Source organism: Eublepharis macularius, chromosome 2 (genome assembly GCF_028583425.1).
Source record: "Eublepharis macularius isolate TG4126 chromosome 2, MPM_Emac_v1.0, whole genome shotgun sequence".
In the NCBI taxonomy this organism is placed as follows: Eukaryota; Metazoa; Chordata; class Lepidosauria; order Squamata; family Eublepharidae; genus Eublepharis; species Eublepharis macularius.
In genome coordinates, this window is record NC_072791.1 from 203,766,978 (window position 1) to 203,793,258 (window position 26,281).

At 44.0% G+C, this 26,281-nt stretch overlaps 1 protein-coding gene across 2 annotated transcripts; it reads right to left on the bottom strand.

Annotated features, from left to right (window-relative positions):
• Nucleotides 1-3,954: 3,954 nt before the first annotated feature.
• PRKRA (protein activator of interferon induced protein kinase EIF2AK2) lies at nt 3,955-21,583 on the bottom strand. Of its 2 annotated transcripts, none has more exons than XM_054972618.1 (8): nt 21,450-21,583; nt 17,634-17,803; nt 15,859-15,940; nt 14,768-14,846; nt 13,089-13,206; nt 11,385-11,476; nt 8,928-9,102; nt 3,955-8,112 (listed from the first exon to the last, which is right to left on the bottom strand). In XM_054972618.1, exons 1-8 carry the CDS (start codon nt 21,548-21,550, stop codon nt 7,955-7,957), a joined length of 975 nt encoding a protein of 324 aa, XP_054828593.1. In that variant the 5' UTR covers nt 21,551-21,583; the 3' UTR covers nt 3,955-7,954. The 2 variants fall into 2 exon arrangements, with proteins under 2 accessions (XP_054828593.1, XP_054828594.1); XM_054972619.1 differs by lacking the exon at nt 21,450-21,583 and adding an exon at nt 21,150-21,222.
• Between the last annotated feature and the right edge of the window lie 4,698 nt (nt 21,584-26,281).

Consider the following 26,281-nt stretch of genomic DNA (forward strand, 5'->3'; position numbering starts at 1 on the left):
GTCCCCTAGGGAATGGCGACCTAGCCCTCCCCTGGAACAGAATCGTGGGGCCTTCTTGTTGGCCTCTGACGCAAAGAGGTCTATGTCCGGAAACCCCCAGTCCGAAAAGATGGAGTTCAGGTAATTGTCTGCTACGGTCCATTCGTAGCTGTCGAATCGCATCCGACTCAGTTTGTCTGCGATGACATTGGTGGTGCCGGGAATATGGACCGCCTGAAGGAACACGCCTCTGTCCACGGCCCAGTTCCAGATCCGAATGGCCTCGTCGCAGAGGGCCTTGGATGCAGTTCCCCCCTGCTTGTTCAGGTAGAACATCGTGGTGCAATTGTCTGTGAGCACCTGAACTGCCTTCTGCTGCAGCGTGTCTGCGAAAGCGATAAGGGCATAACGGACCGCTCTCAATTCTAGCAGGTTAATATGATCTTTCCTTTCCTGCTCTGACCAAATCCCATGTGCCCTCAGGGCACCACACTGGGCTCCCCATCCTACTGTGGAGGCATCAGTCGAGATCGTGATCTCGGTTTGGATGGACCCAAAAGCAACACCCCCAAGGAGGTTAGCCTCATCAAGCCACCATCGTAAGGCCCGGATAATCCCTCTGGGGATGGAATACCGCTTATTCTGGGACTCATGCTCAAAATCATGGACCGAGAGGAACCACAGCTGGAGAGGTCGCATGTGCAACCTGGCCATAGGGGTGACAGCTGTAGAAGAGGCCATGTAGCCCAGTAGCCTCTGGATAGCTGTTACGGACTGGAACCTGCATTTAGAAAAAAGGGTCACCATCCTGCCAATCTTTAAAGCATGCTCCCTGGGCAAAAAAACCCCTGTTTACCGCACCATCCAACTCCATACCGATAAACAGTATCCTCCTGGACGGGGTAAGGTTAGACTTTTGCAAGTTAACCAAAAGTCCTAATCTGGAGCAGGTCAGCATCACCGTATGAATCTGGGCCAGGAGTGCATTAGCAGAGGGTGCTGCCAGAAGCCAATCGTCAAGGTAGGGATAGATGGTACAACCCTGTTCCCTCAAGCCACTACAACAGCCATACATTTAGAAAAAACTCGTGGGGCTGTTGAGAGACCAAAGGGAAGCACCTGGTAATGGTAGGCTTTATTGTTACACAGAAACCTCAGGTACTTCCTATGATCAGGATGGATGGCAATATGGAAATATGCATCCCTGAGGTCTAGGACAGCGAACCACATGTCCTCGGGCATTAACTGGAGGACTGTGTTCAAGGTAAGCATCCTGAACCGCTTAACGAGAACGAATTTATTCAGTTCCCGGAGGTCCAAGATGGGTCATACCCCTCCATCTTTCTTGTCTACCAGGAACATCCTGGAGTAAAAACCGAAGAGGGGGTCCTGAGGGAGAACCTCCTTCACAGCCCCCTTCTCTAGTAGTGCCACAACCTCAGCCTGTAAGTTATCAGAAGAGGATTGTACTGAGAGGTCAGGAAGAGACAACACTGGGTAAACATCAAACTGAATTTTATAGCCAACTTTAACGATATTAAGAACCCAACTATCAGAGGTAATCTCTGCCCATGCTGATGCAAACTGAACCAATCTGTTTCCAAACACGACAGACTGTTCGACTTCCAGTCAGAACTGCTTAGGTTGCGTTGCTGACTCTTTGGCATCGTGGGCTTGTTGACCGCGACGAGGGCGGTAGCTAGGCCTCCGGCGCTGAAAGGAACTTGCAGGCGGCTGGAATTGCCTGTAGGACCCATAACGTGGATACGGCTGGTATCGCTGTTGCCGTCCACGATAGCCCTGTGAAGAGCGATACTGGAAACGATTCTCGGATGGCCTGGTCGGGAGAATGCCGTAGGAACGGGCCGTCAGCCGATCTTTGCGCTTTTGCGAAAGGTAGTCATCCGTCTTAGACGAAAACAGGGACTGGCCTTCGAAGGGCAGATTCTCCACCTTATTTCGCGTCTCGACGGGTAGAGCAGTCGTGCGGAGCCACGAGTGCCTGCGGAGGACGATTGAGGAGGCCAATGTTCTCGCAGAGGTGTCGACGGTGTCGCGCCCAGCATTTATTTGCTGCCGAGACAGGCGCAAGGCTTCATCAAGAACCACCTTAGCCAACACCCTCTGGTCTGCAGGGAGCTTTTCCATAAAGGCCGCCATGCGGTTCCAAAGGAAAATTTGATATGCCCCCATGATGGCTGAATAGTTGGAGATTTTCAGCGTCAGGGCAGCAGAGGAATACAATTTTTTTCCCAACGAATCGAGCTTCCTGCTCTCCTTGTCAATGGGCACCGCATAAGACCCTTGTCGCTGACGTGTCTGCATCTCTTCCGTAATGAGGGAAGAAGGAGGTGGATGCGCAAAAAGGTATGCACAGACGTTATCCCGTGTCTTGTACAGAGCTTCCAGTTTGCGGGACGTCGGGTACACCGAAGCCGGCTTCTCACAGACGTTGTCAATGATTTCCACCAAGCCTTCGGTGAATGGAAAGGCAATGGTCGGAGGGTTCCCAGACTGGACATATTGTAAGATTTTATCCTTTGGCTTAGGGTCGACAGCCGAAATCTCGATGTCGAGAGAACGGGCCATCCTGACCATCTGCTCAGAATAGAGCCGGTAGTCCTCAGAGGGCGATACCCGACCGGTCCCAATGATGATGTCATCTGGCGATGGGTCAGATGGAGGGCTGGGACTCGGGCCTTGGTAAGGCTCTGGATATTGGTAAGGCGACACGTGCCTGGGAGAACCATAGTGGGAGAACTCACTCCGGGTGTCACCCCAGTACTCTCTGCCAAACGATGGAGAGCTGGCATACAAGGAACCCTCTCTGTCGTATCCACCCCGAGGGAGGTGATAAAGGTCACCATCATCATCACTGGAATGGTGCAGCGGAGGCGACAGATGCGGTGATGGAGTCAAAGGCCTCTCCCAGAGGACCTCATCCGTTTGGACCGAAGCCGATTGACTGTGCTTCGATTTTTTCTTGGACTTCTTTTCGCCCTTGGCGGATGAAGCCTGATCCGCGCTTCGGTTCCGGTCCATCGGAGCCGGCGATGTGGGTAACGGATCCGATGTCTTCGGATCCGACCGGGCACTCGTCTTCGGAGCAAGGCTGGTGCGCGCCGACTCAACCATTTTTGGAGCCGATGACGTCGGAGCCGATGTCGGATCCGACGGCTTGGGAACCGATCCAGCCGGGATGTTCGGATCCGATGAGGTCCTCGGCACCTTCGGAGCCGGTGTGGCGGTCGGTTCCGACCTCGACGGAGACCTGGAACGGTGCCGCTTCCGAGTTGGCTCCGACTTCGGAGTTGAGTGCTTGCGACCCGACGCAGAACTCGCAGCCTCCTTCGGATCCGGGGTCAGGTGCCGGGCTTGTCGGCGATCCGGCGAGCGGGCACGCGAAGTGGAAGTGGCCCCTCGGGCAGATCCCATCTCAGGGGGGGTGTCAGCCGTCCCACCAGCCGGTGGCGGTCCCCCCGGGGTACCCGGGGCCCCCGACGCCCGCATCGCCCTTCTCCACAGCAGGGCGTTCAGCCTGTTCGCCCTCTCAGCCCTGGCCTTCGGGGTGAACCGTTGGCAGTGCTCACATTTTTCGACGATGTGCCCCTCTCCTAGGCACTCGAGACAAACGGAGTGACCATCCGTCCTTGTCATCTTCGTCGAACAGGTAGAACAACGCTTAAACAGCGACTTCTCCGACATCTCTCACCGAAAAAACAAGTTTCCTCACAGAGTTTCCTCACGAGCGGACAGCTAGGTCTTTACCGGTCGGCGGCAAAGAAGAAACTGAGGGGAAAGGGGGCGACGTCGCCCAATGTCGCTCGGGCGGGAAACGGCCGCGCATGCGCATTGGGTCGGACGTGCGCCCCCTAGTGGACGTTTGCTAGAAAGAAAGATCCGGTCGGCAGGCCTGCGCAGGCACAGTCCCATGTGGGGCTGCACAGAAGACGGACAGTGAATCCCAAGTTACATAAAGCCCCACTTCACATTAACACCTCAGAAAAGAGCTAGTTGCACAAATTACAAGAGCTCATTAATTTCTGGCAACAATCTAACAGGATCACAGAAGATTATAAAAGTGCTTATTGCAATTAGAAAAAGTAGCATATTTTGAGTCTTCTGCTCAGAGAAAATTCCATGAACTTCCTATGTATTATTGTCAAGCTGCAAGACCGACCATATGAGCAATTATATGTATTGATAAAGCCACCTGCATATAGTATCTGCACCAGCACTTTTTTGAGACCAAAATTCCACATCTGGGCATTGGTGTGGACAGCCTGGCACGACCTGGTGGCAGGGATGTATGTATGTGTTGATATTCCACTATGTCACTACCTGCCTTGGTGTCGAAGAATGCCAAGGCTGAGAGAGATTTCCAAAATGACCAGCAAAATGTAGCTGGCTGAACTATGAGGTGGGCTTTATCAAGGACATACATTTGTTTCCATAATAGTCTTGTTTCCCTGCATTTCAGTTCAATAGTGCCAAAGGTATTTTTTAATATTCTAAGGAAATGTGGTTTTCTCCCCCTATTGAAATGTAATTAAATAATAGGTTCATACCTGCCAATGAATGTTGCTAATGCCTTTCCAAAAATTCTAATGCATATGTTGTGTAATTTTCCTTACAGACAAATGCTAAATTTGGAAAATTTACTGAAAATTATTTTCTAATAGATCTCTGAAAAGTGACATTGTCTATTATTGTTTAGTGCACACAAAACAGCACCTTCATCACTGTACACTGCTGCTAGTATTTGTTCTAATAAAACTTATTAACCAATCAGTATCTTTCCCTGTTAATGAAACCAAATGTTTAGGTAAAACAAAGTGTGGGGGAGATAAAAGCAATTTACATAGTGCTGTTTCGGTTCTTTCACTCAGTATTTTAACTTACTGGAGAAGATTACAGTGTTTTCTTGGGAGTAAACCCCATTAAATAAAATCTGGCTTACCTCCGAGCACGTGTTTAGGATTACTCCCTAAATGACTGCCCAAGAATTAGAAGAGGCACTGAAGTCTTGCAGCATTATCAATGCTGCCCAGGATTGGGATAAATTAGGCAACACAGTCTCTGGGGAGTTTACCAGGGTCTCCCACTGCAGCAGTCGGTTTTAATGCTAGCCCAAGGATCTAGTGCAAGCTGACTATTCCACTGGTATATATGAAAGCCTAGAGGATCCATGGCTGCTGCCATATGTAACAAAGGGGCCCTCGCTGTAGCCCCACAGAGATCTCTGGGAAGATGCTCACTAAGGCACGCTCAGAGGCCCTGAGTAATCCTTCCCAAGCATCCAGGTCCGTTCAATGCTGTTGAGAGCTGTACTAACAAGAATATATATATCGGCTCTACAGCATTTGCTCTAGCCTTCATGGTGTACAATGGGCCCTCCCTGCTGCCATGAATGATGCTTGAGGGCAGAAGGGAGGACCTGGTCCATGACAGGGCCCACAGGCTGCTTAAGATTAACAAGGCAATCTGAAGAACATTTTCCTGCAAAGCCAGACCTGCTGAATAGACCCGAAACAGAATCCCAAGAAGACCTGCTTGCCTAAAAAGATGAGCAATACAGGTGTTAACAGAAATATAAAAACTTATTACTGCAATTTATTCTTCAAAACAATTTATTAAAGAATGACTCATGATACTGAAAAAGGACAGTGATGATGATAAAGTTATTTCTATAAAATTAATTCATTTCTCAAATCATAGGTTTAAAAAGGCCACAGTTCAGACAAGACAGAAATCCAAATACCAGAAAAATGTGTGATACACCATGGCCATCACATAAAGCTTTCATAATTTCCACTGGGAGATTCTGATTACAAGCAACTTTGGTTTCAATTTATTCCATAAATAGTCTATAAACTTCAGTATGTATGCAGTGCAGGCTCAAGGCTTAGTGTATTAACTGCTCTCCAGTTCTGCTCCCCGCCCCACCAACTCAGCAACCAGAAAACCAAAAATACATATCTCAGTATAGCAAAAAAATGAATAGTTTCTACATAATCATGCTTAATTTAAATTTATTCTGATTGCAAGACATCCTTTGTCCTATGAAATGGAGGAAGAGAAAAGGAGATGTAATAGGGGAAGCCAAGTGTGCAGGAGTAGTTTCAAGTGAAAGGGGATGTGCAGAAATCAGAAGTCCTCTCCTGGCCCTTGGGAAAACAGGGTTGCACTTATCTGTAACTGTTGCTCATTGCGTGTTTTGTGCAGGCACATATGGAAACTGAGCATGCGCAGGCCAGCTGTGGATGTTCTAAAGCTCCTAAAGGTGTGAGATGCTTGCCTAGCCTTTTTGCATGTTTTTACCCCAGGTGTGGCTATAAAAGGCAGGGCGAGCAGCTCCCTCCCTGTTCTCTAAGCCGCTGGTGTACAAAGGCTGTAATAAAAAGACCACACAGAGAGGCAAGAGGGAGGGATGTTTGCCTCCGTCCTGAGGACAGGTTGGCCACTGCTTTTAGAGTCTACGTCAATGGCATAATGCTTGATGAAAGTGGATGGCATACACCAGGTGGCAGCTTTATGCAAGTCCACTAGAGGGATGCCCAAGTTGAAGGCTGATGAGGTGGATTGAGACCTTGTAGAATGTGACCGTACATGCAATGGGCATAGTTATTTAGATTATAACAATCCTTAATGAGCCAAAATATCCAATTTGAAATGGTCTGTGAGGTCACCTTCAGACCCTTCTTGGGCCCTTTAAATGAGACAAAGAGATTAGGGTTCTTTCTGAAAGGCGCTGTCCTGTCCAAGTAGAAGCACAAAGCACGTTTGACATTGAGCGTGTGCACAAGCCTTTCTGTGTTAGTCTTAGGATTAGGGAAAAACACCAGCAAGACAATGTCCTGATTTAAGTGAAAAGCAGAGACAACCTTTGGCAGAAAGGGGAGGCTCAGATGAAGGACAACCTTACCTGCAAACATCTTAATGAAAGGAGGCTTGCAATTCACTCACCCTCCTAGCCGAGGTTATAGCCACCAGAAAGGCTGTTTTAGCTGTCAGAACCTTAAGGGAGCAGGTAACCAGGGGCTCGAGCTGTCTTTGCATGAATGAAGGAGAGACTCCACTGAAGAATTGGCCTGGATGCTGGAGGATATAGGTCTGCTGCCTCGGAGAAAGGACTTGCATTGTGGCTGGGCAAAGATAGATTTCCCACTTAAGTTGTATGGTAGGCTGAGATGGCCACTAGGTGGACCTTAATAGAATTAGCAAACTTTGGTCCTTTAACTGGACCAAACAGTCTAAAACAGAGGGCTATGAGGCAGAGACAGGGGTTTGGATTGCTTTCTTTGGCCCAAAGAGAAAATCGTTTTCATTTGGCTAGGTTTGATTTCTTGGTGGGTGGTTTCCTAGCTTCCAACAGGACCTTCTGGACAGGGGAGAATTTCAATTCAGGGAGGAAGTGAACCAGGCTGTCTGTTTCAGAGTGCCCAGATCATGGTGGACAACTACTTTGTCCTGTAGGGGTGTGGTGTTAGAATATGGTGGCGCCATTTGGAATAGAGTGACAATCCAGGCTTACATCAGCTGCTAATAGAGGAGGGAGGGAGATAAGGAATGTGGAATATTTGATGTTACACAATGTAAAATTGTAGGAGACAATATGGAGAAAGAGGGGAGAACCAGATGCCTGGCTATAGGGAGAGAGGCAAACATATTTACAGAAATGTCTAAGTTTAATCCTAAGGATTCTGAATCACACACACATCAGATCTCATCCTAGAAAGCCAAATGTTGTGCCTCGCCATATGATTGTATCTATGCATGTATCTAGTCTTCTTGAATCTAGCTATCCAAAATGAAAACCTTGCAATTATGGATTTAAATTATTATTAAAATGGATTAAGTATAGATGGGTTTTGTGATGCAATTTAAAAAACAGCCCAAATAGTTTGGAAACTGCTCCGCTTGGGTACATATTATCCTTCTTATGTGTCTCTCAATATTTTCCCTTGCTTGAAGTTTATTTCCTTCCAGCCATGATCTTTAAATACTGTAGTGCACTGTGAGCAGCATCGTTGTGGGCACTGCCCCAAGAGATTCCAGTCCCATGGTAAACCGTGATTGGATTGGTTGAAAGTTCTGCAAGACACTGGTATTGTCCATTCACACTGAGCTCCTCTGAAATTAGACATAGGCACTACTGATTAGTGGAATGTTGTATTTTTCAGTAATCTGCAATGACGCAAATTCTATTTTTCCAAATATCTTAAGTCACTAACAAGAGATGGGGCTTTTACTCCAGACTGACAGAAAGATGCATGACTGCAACATGAAGAAAGTCATCCCTGTTATCCTACACTGTCAAAATCCATATTCTGTGTTACATAATAGCACAGGCACAGGCAGTTCCACTAGTTTTGTCCTCTGCACACCAGCATAAGAATGGTTTTACAGTTCTGCAAAGGATCTCCAAAGTATGCAGTGTGGTAAATGCAGCAGTTCATGGGCTGCTCGTGCTACGTAAATATGCTCTATTAAGCCTTGTGCCCCGTGGCGCAGAGTGGTAAGCTGCAGTACTGCAGCCCAAGCTCTGCTCACGACCTGAGTTCGATCCCGGCGGAAGCTGGGTTCAGGTAGCCGGCTCAAGGTTGACTCATCCTTCCATCCTTCCGAGGTCGGTAAAATGAGTACCCAGGATCCAGGGGGTAAAGTGTAGATGACTGGGGAAGGCAATGGCAAACCACCCCGTAAAACGTCTGCCAAGAAAACGTCGTGGTATGACGTCCTCCCATGGGTCAGTATGACTCGGTGCTTGCACAGGGGACTCCCTTTATCTTTAAGCCTTGTGCAGTTCCTCTAGAATTGCAAGAATTCTTTTGCCAAAGCATGGGGGCGAAAGAAGCAGGCTCCCCAACAGCTGGGCCTACTTTAACTCTGCAACCTCACTGCTTCTAAAGATACCCATTCAAGTAGAGGAATGAGACAATGCTTACCTATATTCAGATATGTTGTATTAAAACTCTGTTCTTCTGCAATTTCGCCAAGGAGCTGTACATAATCTGTATTAGGAATACTGAGTGGATTCTTCTTCAGCAATGTAATTTTTTCTCCAGAAGAGTTCCTAAGAGTATCCCATGTACATCCCAAATTATGACTATGTTCATTTCCCTGAAACAAATAAAGAGTTTTCAGTTTTGCAACATTTTCTTTACGTTGCATCCCCCTGACAAACCAATGTACTCGTTTCCTTCTGTCCAGCCAATATCAATTTTTCATGTATATATCCTGGAGCTATTCTTAAAATATTCCGAACAAAGGCTTGATTTACTGTTCATGAAGAACTAGTTGACATTTGGTAAAATCTAGCTTGCAAAAGGTCCAACAGACCATCAATGGAACCCCCACCCCACCCACCCAGTTGACTAAACTGCTTACAGAAAAGGAAAGAAATGGGAACCTCGGAGACTGTTTAAAAACAAAGAACATGGCTGACTGTCATTTCTGGATGATGGTGGAGTGTGGCAAAGGGGGAGGAGGAACAAAGGCTCTTCTGTGGTGGGAGATGGCGAGAAAGACTGCCAATGATGACGGCAGCACTAGCAGAGGTATTCTGGCAATCGCCTCTCCCACCGATTTAGTAATAGGCTGTGGCAAGGATGATGGGCTTTATGGAGGAAAAGGCCAGGGAACCCAAAGAGAACTTTACCAGGAACTTGGGTGATTGTCTGGTAATTGCCAAGTGGTTTATGCTGATGGGGGACAGGAGAGCTTGCAGTGCAGCTCATGGTGGGTTTCATTTAATTCTGGTATGAAACACAGCATATGAGAAACAGGAAGTTCACTAACAACCACACACTATCAGCCATTTCCATTTTCGATTTCCACATACATACGTGCTGTCAAATCGCAACCAACATGGAGACTTCAGCAAGGGGCTTTCAAGGCAAGTGAGAATGAGAAGCAGAGGTGGTTTGAAGTACCAACCCTGCTTAGCTTCCCAGATCTGGCTATACCATGCCACTTTCCCTCTTTGCTATTTCTACTCTCATTTAAAACTTGCTTTCAACATTGCCTTCCATTGTATTGCCTTACCATTTTCTATACGGGTTTTCCTCATGTTTTCTGACACGAAACTTCCCTGCCAGTATCTAAAGATCCATTTAGTCACCAACTTTTTTTACTGGCTGCTGTGGTTTTAAGAGGTTTAAAAAGTTAAGTGTGCCAAGTATCTCCTGTGACTTTACATGCAAGGAAAAGTTAGATCTGCTAAACAACTTTATTTTACTTCATTTGTACCCCAACTTTCTCCCCAATGTAGACACAAAATGGCTTATATCATTTTCTTCTCCTCCATTTGATCATCACAACAACCCTGCAAGGTAGGTTAGGCTGCCAGTGTATGTGATTGGTCCAAGTTCACCCAGGAAGCTTCCACGGCACAGTGGGATTTGAACCTGGGTACCCTAGATCCTAATCCAACCACTATACCACAACTGCATTTTAGGTTGCCATTAAATGCAGATTTTAAAAGTTGAAAAATATGTCCAGTCTCTTTAACAGAGATCTAATGAACAGAAATTGGCAGCTGAAGCTTTTCATGCCACGAAGTTAAATAGCAGCACCTGCTAGTTGCTTGCAGCTCAAACTGATATCAAAGAAGCAACTAGAGAGGTCACTTGGTAGCCCTGGTATCATCCCAAATTCATATTACAGACTTGTACAAGTGCAGTGCACTGAGAGATCTCTGTCTTCCGGTGCTACACCTCTGAAGATGCCAGTCACAGCTGCTGGCGAAACATCAGGAACTACAATGCCAAGACCACGGCAATACAGCCCGGAAAATCCACAATAACCGTCGTTCTCCGGCTGTGAAAGCCTTCTACAATAATTTTTTTATTAAGTTTATCTCCTGCATGCAGAAATCAGTGAAAATAACTGAACCAGCTTCTACCACCTGAAGGAACACACATTTAAAAGCATTCCCTACTATTGTAAAGCAGGCTACTAAGTTGACACCAATGACTGGGATTTATCAGGAAATGGATGGCACTAGTTCAGGAACCCACTAACAAGGTTGAGGACATAGCTTGTCCTTTAGCCTTTAGATGAGCAAGCAGTGTGTTGTCCATGCAGAACTACACTGCATTTGGGGGCAGTTGTGCAGCCAAATGCTATGCATGTTTACTCAGAAGTAAGTCCTGTAGTTCAATCAATGGTACTCACTCCCTAGGTATCTGTGCACAGGACTGTAATCCTTTAATATAAAAAGAAAGAGAACTTCTTGGCAAGATGAAGTCTAGGTGGCAAGTAATGAGCCCCTCAGGCCAACTGATCCATTTTGTCTACGCACTTTTCTACAGCCCCTTGGAATATGGTGAACTATTAATGCAGGAAAATATATTTATTATATTTAACTAAGCAGTTCCTATGAAATTCAGTGGATTACTTACTAAAGAAATATTGTCTCCAGAAAAACTGTGAAATTTAACAAGTAATTTCTCAGCAGCATTTCGCTTTGCTAATTTTTTAGATGTCCCCGTCCCTGCATAAAAAAACAAAACAAAACGATGGATGATACAAATAAACAGAACTAAGATGGAGATCAATCCATATAAGGCAACCAGTCTCCTGAGGCATCAGCCTTCAGACTCACAGCTGACATTTCTCATGTACAGAATTGAAATTCCCTGTAAATTTTCTTCTGATTGTTTCCTCAGTTTTAATTTTGACCAAGGACATTAATTGTTATCCTATGAGATCTCCTCTATCTGCTGCCTAACCTGAGATATCACAGAAGAAGAGGGCTGAAGAGGCACACAGATCAGGAAGATGGGATCAGAAAGGCGATGTGCTGAATGTAGGGCATAATTAAGCTAGATACTGGAGCTCAGGATCTAGGAGAGAATTTTAATTTGGGGGCAAAGGTCACAATAATTAGATGGAATGAGAAGACACAAGGAAGACTGAATAATACACCTTCCTTTCTGGAAATCTTGAGACGCAGGTTTCAACTACATCTCTGCACAGACAAATGGGCAAATAAAGGGTTCTCTCGGGCTACCGTGCCTTGCAACTAAAGAACCGTAAGCAAGTAAAATATGCCAATGTATGTGTACTATATGGTACTACAAAATTTCATTTTTACATTACATTGCAAATGATACTTCCAAAAGACACTGGCAAATTATTCCCGGTAAATCATTCAAACATTCAACAGATGCAATCAAGCCGCATCACAAAATAGTTTGTCTCTATTAATGCAATTCAGAGGATAACAGCCTTGCATGTGGCTGACCAGTTTCTGATTTCAATTTGGTAGATAAGCAATGTTATTCATAACATTGTCTTGATTTGTAAATATAAATGGCAGTTCACAACTGAATCTGCAAATGTATTTACATTATGCAATATAATTAGGCTAAATAACAGAATCCCTCCAAACCTGAACATAGTTCAAAGAGAAAAGAAGAAATCCATTTCTATGTGTACAACTGAACTGATGGGATCTTACACTTTATGGGTGCAATCCATCCTGAATGAGTACAGCACCTACATGCATGAGAAATACAATTCTCATGTTTCTTGCCTTCTCCAGAGCTTGTTAACAAAGGCTGCCGTCATAAGGATACTTTCATGGGAGTAATCCCTGTTGAACAACGGGGCTTACTTCTGAGTAGATTTGCTTAGGATTACTCCCCATAGCTGCACTCCTAAGAAAACTTTTGTGGGAGTAAGCCCCATTAAATAAAATGGGACTTACTTTCCAAACTGATGTCATCTGGTTGGGTATCTTAACCAAGCAGAAAGGGGGAGCAGGCTTGACCTACAGGAGGTATATAAAGTTTATCATTCCCTGTAGTGGTCAGCCGTGCCATCTCTGCACGTGCCGAGGGGAGAGAGGGGGGTAGGAGAGAAGGGAACAGAAACACAACTCTGATGAAGTGGGGAACTGCATCTATACAAGAAAGGATTGTACCCTAAGCATTCTTATCTCTCATGTCATACATCTGCTCAAATAAAATACAACTAAGGACAAGTATTACAAATTAAAATTATACACAACTCTAATCTGTACAGAGGAATTGCTAGAGGATTTTAATCTTATAGCTAAATGTAGATTATGCTGTTTTCTACTGATAAAAAGAAATATGTACCTGTTTCTACAAAGGTTTCTACTCTGCAAATCATTGTAAATTCTCTCTTATGTGGTGGCCCCGTCTCCTGTGCAAGTGAATACTCGGGAAGTCTCCATCCCTTCTTAATAGCCATTTCCTAGAGACAACAGAAAGAATAAGATCTTTGGCTTGGCTTCCAAGCAGCAGTCATACATGGATCCATTTAGAGACATGTGATCACCAGTGAGGCACATGGAGATGTCACGGTGCCCACTAATGTTTTTCTCATCACCGACATGCTAATTCTCCAGAGCATCTCCTTATCAGAGGAAAGAACCAATTCTGGCTTTTCTTATTTCACTGAAGTAGGAGGTGCTACAGAACAAGTCCAGAGAGCATTGTTTCTGTGTCTGCAAGGAGCTCCCATTTTGAAATGGCTGCCTCCATTAAAAGTGGATAGTAAGCGAAACATAAAATGTGGAACCTAGCAATGATTTCTGATTGGTCTGACCTCCCCGCCCCATGGCAGCTATATTGTTTTGGCACCTGCTACCTGGTCCTTCCAAGAGTGCCCAAAGGTCCAACAAGGCTAGGGAACCCGATGTAGATTATTACTTTAACACTTTTGTTTAAAATTGAAAAGTAACATGAACAGCAAAATTTCAGTACTGATATTTAGAAGCATATTGTACTTACCAAAAGACATTTAAAAATGAGACAAAAGCAACCACCAAATATGCAAACAGAAAAGCTCATGCTTACAGGCAATGGCATGATTTCAGATGAACTATTTCCTTTTCAAGGCTAATAGGCATAGGGGTTTTTTCTAGCAGGAAAGGAGGTTGAACCCTATGCCTATTAGTCTTGAAAAAGCTATGCTAGGGATTAGGGGATCTATATGGATAAAAAGCCATGCCAATATAGGGGGTTTCAGTGAGGAGAATATAGTGGGAGAAACTGCCTATCTCACTTCTTACATCAATGGAACTTCTTGCACCAGAGGAAAATACCTTGTGTGGACAAAATGGATGCATAGGATCTAACCCAGTATCTTTCTACTAGCTTCACACAGTCTTCTGGAACCCAGAACAAATCTTGTAAAGCTTCCAAAGGACAAAGCACTTCACAAAATCCACAGGATACTCTCATGAAAATACTGAGTTTAAGTGATAAGAATCTCTCTCTCACTGGTCAAGGCTAAATAGTCCATCTTCCCTAAGTAAAGCTTTCCCAGTGACCTAGAGATGTGCCTGGGAAATGCTGACCAGTAATCTCTTTTCCTTTCATACATTGGCCGTTTTCACACCTGCTTCTGTAACGTCGCTAAACATCGCGCAAAAAACGCGGAAGATAGCGTCTTCTCGTGAGTTTTGTGCGATGTCGCACAAAACTCTCGCAACAAGACGCTATCTTCCACGTTTTTTGCGCAACGTTTAGCAACATTACAGAAGCAGGTTAGTAGTGTGAAAACGGCCATTGTTTAATCTAGATATTACGTGCTTTACTCTACATTCTTTGCTAGTGACATGAACTGTCTCTTCCTTCCTCATTTGTGCTTCTGGCCCGGTCAATTTCTGTCAACCATTAAGGTAGAAACAGATAATCTTTTACATTCATAATAATGACTTCTAATATAGTATAAAATATACTAATATCTAAAACTCAAATTTACTTAAGAAAATGTTACATGCTGTATTTGAAATGCAATTATAGGTTACCTGCAACGATCCTATAGGATTAGTCTGATTCTGTGCTTGATTGAAAGGTTCAGGGATTATGTGGTCTGGCATAGAAATACTAAAATGAACACAGTACACTTGAAATTGGCAGTTTAGACATCATTCCAGGTATCATTTCATTAATAAACGAGGACTCAATTCTAAATCCATTCTAACTTTAACATAAACCTGAGAGTTTACCACAAAAATATTCTAAACTGAAGATACCTATCATGACAAAGAAAAGCATGCAATCAACCTATACAGAGCTGGAATATAATCATATTTTTTCTACATAATGGCAGTTTCCTACGCACAGGTTGCTTTTTATATGCAAGGAGGAGCATCATGGAAGGAGTGATATTAGGGTAGAAATAACAACAACATCAGTTATTTATTTTATGTGAAATAACAGTACCCTGAAAGGGTACTGTCTAGATTCTCCCACCCAGTGTGTGCTAGAAATACCCTGTGCACCTCCCCTTGTAATATTTGTCTGGCAGCTCCAAACAATACAGGGGGAAAATGGCTTGAATGTAGCAGTCTACATAATGAAAACATTTACATATGCATAACCTCAGTGAATTCAATGAAACAAGCACAGACTGTAAGAACTGAGTACAACTTCTTTGCAACAAAACTACAGGAACAGAATCACAGATGATTAAATAAAGAAACAGAGATACAAACCTTTCCCACCCAAAATAAAGGGCAATTTACTTTTCTACTCAAACCAAAATTTCTATGTAGTTGTAACTAACATATATCACTAAGAGAAAGTTGTAGAGAATGCCACATGGCACTGAGAAAGGTCCCAGTCATGCATGTGGAAAAACTGCTACTTTACCACATCTATAAAAGGACCAGGTATAATGTATACTCTTCTGAAAGAAGGGCAGGATAAAAATAAATCACTATAAATGTATGTATTTCCAAGTGAAACATGCTTACAACGGCAGCTTTGTTTTCTTCTATACTTGCAAAATTCTTTTCTAAATTGTTTCATTTAATGAATTGAGTATTTATACTTCTTTTCCAGCAGCTTTTATTCAGTAGCAATACTGTGTCACAGGAATCAAAAAACGACTCACCAAATATTAGAACTGCCTTTTAAAAGGTTCAATGCAGCTTCTGCAGCTCTGTGTTTTGCAATTTTCTTGCTGGGACCTTCTCCTGAATGGATAAAAAACCAAAACCCTGTGTTTGTTTGAATGACTGAGTAAGATTTGGAGTGGATTATCTTGTAACTGGCATACTGGACTTTAAAATGTTGGTTGTTCATTTAAGCATAAGTTAAAAAGTTGAGTCCCTTCCAGTCCTAAAGCCACTCTGCCAATTGTTTAGACAACAGGGACCACAGTTTGTGCAGAGAAGTCCTGCCACCCAGCAGTGTCTTTGTGCACCTCTCACAGGACTCCCAAAGTGCAGGGTTGGGGCACTCACCCCAAATTAGCAAACCCAAGGACGGGTCTGATCTCACCTCACTTTCACAAAGCTACTCTGTAATCCTCCCCCAATTGTTCCTAAGGCTCTTCTTGCCTACTCCCTCTTAATATTTATTTATTTATTTCATTTATAGACCGCCTTTCTCACTGAGGGCCAAGCTACAAGTGATGAATGACACAGGTTGGACACTTGTCAGCTTCCCTCAAGTTTTGATGGGAAATGTAGGCATCATGGTCTTGCAGCTTGGCTCTCCAACTGCTGTCCAATGGACTTTTCAACTGTCACTTGTCCAACATTCCGCCAAGCTGCCTACATTTCCCATCAAAACTTGAGGGAAGCTGACAAGTGTCCAACCTGTGTCATTCATCACTTGGAGTTTGGCGCTCAGACTCAAGGCGGATTACACAGTATGAGATTAGTACAATCAGTATCAAGTACATTTCCATAAACAATACCATAGGATAAATAGATACAAGTTTAAAAGACATAGTATTAGCAAGAATCCAATACAGAGTAGAAAAAGTACTGAAGCAGAACATAATCAATTTTAGGACTAACATTAGACAACATGGAGCACTGGTGGTACATAGGAGTACAAATTTAAAGCAACAGATAATATGTAAGGCAATATAGTGATAAAGTCTATGGTCCCTAACTCATTAGTGAAGCATCTGAGACCCCATCCCTACAATACAGCCCTCCCATTAGATTATTTTATTTTAATGAACAAATTAATTCCACAAAAAATTCACTGAGGGCATAGGAAATAGGCAGATGCAGGAGTATGATTAGTGAGAGATCAGGACGGGAGGAATGTTTTCTGATTAGGATCAGGTAGAAGGAAATTTGAGTTCTGGGGTTATTCTGATGGATGACTTAGGATCTTAGGAGGTTTTGTTATTGGAGTTGGGGTGGGATGGTAGACGAGAACTGAGAGAAAAGCTTGGCTTACGGTAGATTGGGGAATGCAGAGGGTATCTCCTCTGAGCACAATATTCCACTTTTTAAAGCTGTATAAAAGACTGTTGTCTAGTAAATTAACAATGCCTCCTTCCAATACTTGCCTTTAAAGCTCCAATCCTAGCCCTCACTTAATTTGCAGCCTAACTCTCAGTCCTGGCTGCCTAAGGGTTCATACCTGCACAATTCTTTTCCACCCTTGTTCTAAGGCAGTATACGAATCCTGTTTATGTGCTGTCCTCACCAATGGGGGGGGGGCGGTTTGGAGGGCAGCTACGAATCTTTCTTCAAAAACCAAAATTTTCTTGCATACTGAATGTGCAGGAACCTAATACTGCTCTCTCTCTCTCTCCACCCATCTTGGTGCCCAGCATCTCTTTTAAAATAGAAATAGGGGTGGGGGGTAATGACAACTTACATTACATGTGGTTAAAGAATCGTATACAATACTGTTACAAACCTGTCCCCGTTATTTCACCCATGGTAACTTTGAAGGTGAAAATGGGCAGATGCACTTGTCCTTCTGCTTTTTCAAATTCATACACAGGAGTAACATTAGTCTTTGTGCCATATTCATGTAACAGCTGAATTGGCGTTTTCCCTGGTTTGGCTATAATCATTTCCTCCAAGCTGCAAGAAAAGAACAGTATTTATTTATAAATACTTGAGGGGAAACGTAAATTAACTATATTTTATATGGGGACAGTTACTGCCAATATCTGCAGTGACATAAAAAAATCATTAACAGTTTGCTTTTAAATTGTCATGCCATGTTTTTCATTCACAAAACTCAAAAGGTACACTCCATTTAAACACACTTCAATGGCTGCACTTAGCATCACTTGCAGGTGCAGTCACAAGCAAGAGAAACTGTGGAAAAATAAACCACAGAGCGATAGCTACATTTGTCTATTGCAGCAAAAATAAACAAAAGTCTTATAAAGGCTAAGACAAAGTCACCTTGCGGTAACATGGCTGCTAAAAGGGATAATACAAGCAAGGAAGCTACGAAGTCCCTGCTTCAGATCTTAATTCAGATCTGTGAAAAACAGGAACTGTGAGACTTGTGCTTTTTCTGTGGTACTAACCTGTAACTTACAAACACACAGTCAGTCACCTGTCTGGAAACAAACACAAGGGTGGTTTGCCAGCCAGGTTACTTGTAGAACTAGATGCGAAGCCAGATTTTGTAACTGATCTATTCACATGAACATTATCATTATCACCACTTACCATTTCGAAAAATCACCTATAGCATACTAAGTACTATATATGAACAACAGATTACCACTTTAAATTCACCCCGCCCACCTGACTCGCGGTCATTTTGGGCCCGTTTCAACCTGGATTGGGGCCGAAATGGCCCGGATCGGGTCTCTGACAGGTGGTGGATCATTCTCCCTCTCAGCAGCGGCCCATCCTGACCACTTGGGGCCCCTTTTCGGCCATTTTCAGCCCAATTTTGCCATTTGGGGCCCAATTTCAGCCCTGAATGGCCAGGATTGGGTCCAAAACAGCCAGGATAGGTGATATCAGGGGGTCTGGCATATGCAGATCAGTTATGCCAATAACACACTTCTGGTGACGTCAAGGGGCGTGGCATACACTAATGAGTTCTACTAATGAGTTCTGCTAATGAGTTCCTCCAGCTCTTTTTCTACGAAATGACCCCTGAACTGAAGAGTCCAGTCCATTATGCTTGCACACCCAAATTCATTATAGCAGCACAGGACTTGGCAGACAGCTTTTCCTTTCAATGTCAGGGCTCGCCTGTCTATAAATATCAAGTAGAGCAAAGGCTGCTACAGAATTTTATGTTGGAAAAAAAATTAAAAATAGAGAAAGTTTAGGGGAAACATGCTGTTGACGATTTTAAAAAAATATTAATTAAGCTCAACAAAAGGTTTTGGGCATGGGACCAGAAGAAATTCTTACGAGAAAAAAATTAAACCGGAAGAGCTAGTTGAATAGGCATAAAGAAAAAATTCAAATTCAGCACTCAGAAAAAAAATTGCACAAATTCTACAATTAAAATAGAGAACATTCTACTGTCTCCTAGTGCTGTAATCTGAGCAATTATTATAGCCACCGTGTGGAAGTAGTTGAAAATACTTCTACACTATGGAAGTTCTTGAACACTTTTGTGCATGCTAAAGGTGTTGTCCAGCTGGGAGCAAAGAAGCTTCTGTGCACATAGTACCTTATGTGTCTATAACTTTCCTTATGCATCTATAACTTATGCCTTATGCGTCTATAACTTTCCAAAAGCCTTATGTGTCTATAACTTTCCAAAAGCAAAGGGTGGTCATTTACTTGGAAACTCAGTGTTTTACCATGAAATGGAAAACTATGTGGTTTGGATCGTGTAAGAGTCAAAAAGATCCATAACTTGAGAACCAACAAAGCTGCAGCGCTCAAGTGGTCAGAGGGCATAAAACAAGAGTGTGCAATCCCCTATGGATGCTCAGTGGGCAAAACAAGATACAGAATGGAGCAAGCAGCTGGATCTTACTACCTGACAGTCATTGACTTTACAGTATAAAAGTCATAGCAATACAGTATGTCCTCAACTATGTCATACTTAGAATGATCAACTTCACAACAACCAAGTTATTTACACATCTATTAATTCAGTGGTTTTCAAACTATGGACCCTGATTCAAAAATGGGTTGCAGTTTTCCTGCAGGTGGGAATGCATGAGGCCCAGTGGGAAGAAAAGGAACAAGGTGAGTTGGGAGATGAGGCTCAAGAAGGCAAATTTGGGTTTGCTTTCACACAATATAGTTTGTGTCTGTTATGCTATATATTTATAAATATTAAACATGCAAAATAAAATATCAACTTATTCTGTGCTGACATGAAATTCCTGTCTTTTACACTGGGGAAGGAGAAAGTAGCATGGGGTTGGGTCAGAAAGAGTGTAGTAAGTTTAGAAGGTTCCACTTCAAAAAGTTTGAGAACCATTGCATTAAGTTAATCTGTTTGGCTACACATCAAGGTTTCCAATTTCTTACAAACTGGTATAAAATTCAGATTTCATTTTGAACAAGGAAAGTTTACATGAAACTTTCAACTATTTACTTTATTGTGGCATGAGCTTTTGTTCATTCAGCCCACTTTTTAAACACAGGGTGGTAACCTGATAGACTCTGGCCCAAGAAAGGTTATGCCACAAAACATTTGATAGTCTTTTAAGATGTAGCAAGACTGTTGCTATTTTTTGTTTCAACATACTAAAAAGGCTACCAAGCCTCTATCCTATTTAAAACCACGATGTTGTTTAAAAGATAAAACTTATAATTATTTGCATTTTAAAAGCCATTTTTAAAGTAAATATTAATGATCCCTATAATACACCCATGCTTCTGGGTTTTGATGAGACAGTGAACAGCACTTTCCTACATAGACATAGAGGACAGAAGGATATAAGATTGGGGATCTACAAAATCCCATTGTCTCATTCCCCAACCTCCACTTCTTCCTCTCTGTCTATGGGTAGATGCAAAGGCCCAGGAAAAAATAGGAAAATTTGGGGGTAAGATCTTTCCCAAGGCCTTTTCCATTTTTTTAAATGGAAAAATTAGATATTTGAGGGCATACTGGAAAAAAAATACTTGTGTGAAATATTTTGTTTTAGAATTAGTTAAATGCTTTAAAAGGTGAGGCGAGCACACTATAGACATACATAGTTTTTCAATTCAGGATGGGTGTCTGCACCTAGATGAATACCTAACCTTCATGAGTGGTGCATACAAGGCTTTCATGGCTTCTCAACAGTTGCATGCCTTCTGTTGTCCTTTTGATCCAACTCTTCCCTTGTGGTTGAGATTTTCACCACTCCCTCAAACCACTGTGATAGTGACACACAAGCTCTTTCCGTTGCCCCACTCTCCTTTTTGGGGCGACCGTACATATACTTTGAGAAGGTTAACCCTCACCCCACCCCACCTTCAGTGTCTGTATTTCTGTCCAGACCTGGAAGGAGTTGGATTTGCAGAAGCGCTATCCCTGCGTCCCCAGCAGAGACCCGGGCACCAGGCCCACAGGATAGGAATGACCCAGACATCCCTGCCGGCACAGGGGAAGAGGGTGGGGCGTGCACGGCTACTGGGGCTGGCTGCTTTCTCTGGCTGAGGGATGGCCCCCCTCTTCCCCCCTCCTCCCTTTTCTGCGGGCAGCCGTTGCTCCCGAGAGCCTCCGAACGCTGCGCGCGTGGATGGCCGTTACCCACAACGCCCCGCGCCCAACCGCCGTTTCTCTCCCCGCCCTCCTCACCTGAGAGGCTTTTGCTTCGCCACTGCGGCGTTTTGCAGCTCCATGCCCGAGAACACCTCTTGGGATCCTACCGGGCAAGGAAGAGCCTGAGCCTGAGCCATGTCGCTCGGGGGCGGGGATGCCGCCGCCGCTTCTTCTTTCTGGCTGGAAAGCATCCTCAAGAGTCCTCCCCTTTCACGTGTCACATGTGGTTCCGGGGGCCGACTCGAGGAAGGGCCGCCTACACACACCGGGAAGGGTGCTTTGCCTGCCCCCAACGCCATGCTTCCCGGTGCTGAGGGAAGGGAAGGCACCTAAGGGCAAGAACTGAAATAACTAAAGACACAGGCATACTACATCCCTCATTCTCCTCAGGATCTCTTCACAGTTTGAAGCTTGTGCTGAGAAACATACAGAACATTAAGAACCCAAAGTGCGAAAATCACAGTGAATCTTCCTCGGATTGCAGAAGGGGAGCCAACAAAAGTCCGGGAGTACCTTGAAAGCCTAACAACATTTCGGAAGAAAGTAAAACCAGGCTCCATACAGATCCTCACGGATCCTATGGTTTTTTAAAATAGAAAAACCACAAATGAAATATCAAATCATGTATCACAGCCAGATCCAGGAAATGAAATATAAAAAACACAGATCCAAAAATATTTGGCATTGCCATGGTGAAAAAACGTGAATCTGAGACATGGATCCTCATGAATTTATATGATTTTTATATTAAAACAAAAAGGCTGTCATATAGATCATGAGCTAGTCTACAGAGAGCAACAAAACAATCACATCCACGAATTCGTGGCACTGCAATGGTGCAAAAACCTGGTTCAAAAGCACGGATCCTAATGGATCCTCTTGATTTTTACATGGGACCACCCACAATCCACCATACAATACCAGATCGTGTCCATTGCCACAAATGGCACCAAAAAATTCAGCCATCAACTGCTTTGTGGCACCATCAGGGTGCATAAACATGCTTAAAAAGCATGGATCCTCATGGATCCTCTTGATTTTTACATGGGGCCACCTAAAATTCAACATACAGTCCCAGTTCATGTCCATTGCCACAAATGGCACCAAAAATCAGCCATTCACCACTTCGTGGCACTGCCACGGTGCAAAAACGTGTAAAAAGCACAGATCCTCATGGATCCTCTAGATTTGTTTACGGGGCCACCTAAAATTCAACATACAGTCCCAGATCATGCCCATTGCCACAAATGGCACCACAAAATCCAGCTATTCACCACTTCGTGGCACCATCATGGTGCAAAAACGTGTAAAAAGCATGGATCCTCATGGATCCTCTAGAATTTTATACGGGGTCACCTAAAATCCAACAGTCCCAGATAATGTCCATTGTAACAAATGGCACCAAAAAAATCAGCCATCCACCACTTCGTGGCACCACCACGGTGCAAAAACCTGTGTATAAAGCACGGCTCCTTTTGATTTTTACATGATTTTTACATAAAATGCCAGATCTTGTCCATTGCCACAAATGGCACCAAAAAATTAAGCCATCGACTCATTAAGCCACTCAATGGAGTTTGGCTGCGGCCATCTAATTCAGGGGCCCATCGAATTGAGCCCTGGGATCCAATCTTCCTGAAACTTGGGGGGTCTTTAGTAGACTGAAATTAGTAGGTTCCCTGCAGGTTCGGTAGAGTTTCCTTTTTTTCTCCTTGGAAAATGTACCCCTGAGACAGTTTTCTCCATAGGGAATAATGGCAGGATAGAGCTTAGAGAATATGACTTGGATATGAGGGATCCAAAACCTGGATCCAGATCACATCATTATTATTTTTTTGTACACACCCCTAATGGCAACTCTTGGTCTGGATATCCCTCTGATCCAGATGCTTCAGAGGAAGATGGGCTCCTTTTTGGACCCAGGCACAAGATAGACAGACTTTGTTCCAGCAGTGCATGTGCTCAAGTCCCAGTTGCAACCTTCCCCCAAGAACAAGTTGTACAAGTTGTTGGCAACCGTGTGTGACCCACACATCAGGGGAAGCATCACTGAGAGGGCTAGGAACCTCAGCAGCTTGAGAAGTGAGCTTTCCGAGACGGTGTGGTGTCTGCAGGCCAGCAGAGGGGGAGACCATCTCTGCTGGCCTCTGAAACCTCCCCTTCTTGACAAGATTCTCTCATGGCCCCTCCCGAGATGTTCATGGAGATGATGGCCATCAAGGAGGGACTCAGCCCCTCTGGGAATGTGAGGCATGTGAGACAGGATTTGGTGGAGGCAAACAAATGTATTGTTTGTGAGAGAGAAAAAAGAGGTCTAATGCTGTCCTTTTACTCAGGTTTTCTGAGGGGGACAAGCCAAAGGGTTAGAAAGGTAGGGAGGTCAGGTACTCAGGGATCTGTTTACCTTTTGCTCTTTACTATCCTGACACTATTCCTTTGATGTGTAGATTGCTATTCTCAGGAGTTCCACTTTATCACACCTTCACTTTCCTCTCTTTGTCTTGCTCTCCATCTTAGATGATGGATGCAGGAATTGTCCTGCCATCCACTGCTATCCTTAGACTAGATACCTAGATAGGGATCTGTCTCTTCTCTTTCCTGTCCAGTATGGAGTTCTTACAATAAACAACTCTCATTTATTTTCTCAAGCTTAACAGACTCTGGAGGGTAAATTTTTCTCTCTCTCCCATGCACATGCTGAAAACAAGCTCCTATACCCCACATTTCTGTGCATACCATGCTACTCTGCTTACAGACTGGCCAGACCTCTCTCACACAGCTCAAAGCCTCCTGTAATGCCTTCCCTGCTCCCCTGGACTCGGAGAGTTGAGCCCTTGGTCTTCCTGAAGGTTGACTTGTTCAGTTTCCTGACTCTGGACTTCCAGAGTGAGTGAAGTGAGTACACACCTTTTACCTGCATCTTCTGTCATTCTGTGTTGAGGAGTTGGGGAAAAGCACTCTTCCCAAAGTTAAAGCCAAGCTACAAGTGATGAATTACACTTGCCTGGCAAGTGAACAGACTCACATGTATTCCTCCCTGTTCACTTGCCCTCCACTACATGATCCCTGTTCACTTGCCCTCCACTTGCCCTCCACTACGTGATCAAGTGGAGTGCAAGTGGAGGGCAAGTGAACAGGGAGGAATACACATGAGTCTGTTCACTTGCCAGGCACGTGTAATTCGTCACTTGTAGCTTGGCTCTTAGAAAACCTGCAGAAGGGAAACTTTATCCACTTAGAACACTATTAAATGCACACTCCAACTTGGAATCTTCCACCCACCCAAAAAAACCCCACCAGCACAGCAGATACATTTCTTGGACCTTGGCACAATTTTGTGCAGAGAATTAAGAAAAGCAGCACCAAAAATGTTGTCCTCTTGTCACTGCAACAGGAAGATTCAGAGAGATGTTAGGGAAAGTAGAGGATTGGACACCATGTATGTTCCAAAATGTTAAATTAAAACAAACAGAAGCAAACCCATAGAAAGACACAAAAAGAAGCTATTGAATGCTGTGTTGTTGTTCTTGCGTATTGTTAACTTTTAACTGTTAACTTTTGTCTTTGCGGGGGTGGGGGGGAAACAGGAGGGCCAGTGATGAAGGGCAGCTTCCGCAGCTCTGTCGCGAGGCTCCTCTGAGCCACTGATTGACAGTGGAGGCTGTGTAGATTGCAGAGAGGGGAGAACTTGGATGACCCCAAATTATCCCTCTCCCTCTCACTTTCTGAGGACTTCCCTGTGAGAGGGATCTCATACCACTGTGTGTGTTTGTTTGCCATTGCCAGTGCTTGTGCCCGGTTGGTGATTCTACCGGATGGTTGTTGGTACTTGGTTCTGTTCTATGGTGTCCCTACTTTTGCCCTGGGTTCTTCCTAGCATCCTTGACTGACGTTGGTTCTGTGGGCTTGCAACAGTGTCCCTTGCTTCAGTTTGGGGCTGGCAAGATTCTCTGGTTTGACCTTAGTTCTGGTTGGATTCTCTGGTTTGATGTTGGTTCTGTTGGGCTTTCGGGGTTTTGATTGCACTGGGATTGGCTTTTGGCCAGGGAGTGCCCTAGTATGTTTGGTTAAGCCATGTTATCCCTGTAAGGCCTTGAAATACCTCCCACAAAAAACAATATAGAGTGGCTGGGGGCAGCTTGTTCATGGGCCCATAGAATTGGATCACTGGGCCCAAACTTCTTGGAACTTGGAGAATCTTTAGTGGTTAAGAAGGATAAGGTTCCATGCACTTTTAGTGGAGCTTGGTAGAAAAAGGCCTCCTCGAATCCCCACAAAACTTTACCCGATAGGGAATAGCAGCCAATTATATATGGGATTCCCAGAAAAAACTGGATCAAAATAGTGAATGGAACCCAAATATCAGGAATACGAAACATTAATAGTATTCCAGATAACTGGATCCAAATATTACTGGGTGTTTTTTTTTTTGCTGCACATCTCCAATTCCTGAGAATCCTTGAGGATCCATGCTTTGGATTCAACTATTTGTGCTGTGGAGAGAACCCCAAAGTGTCAAATCACTGATGTCTGTGGTTCAATCTGTGGCTATGGGTGTGACACATGATTGTATAATGAGTTTTGGGTGAGTGCATGTAACAGACCTGAAGAGCCATGAGGAGCCATCCATTAGATCCATGTTTTTCCTCTGTGGCTGTACCAAAACACAGTGGATGTTTGATATATGTAGTTCAATCTGTGGCTATGAACATGATCTGTGATTGAATAGTGAATTTTGACAGGCTCCATGTAAAAATTCCTAGGACCCATGAGGATCCGTGTCTTGGATCCAAGTATTTCTGCTGTGGTGGCGCAATAAAGGAGTGGATATGTGGTGGCTAGGAACATGATCTGGGATGGCATAGGGA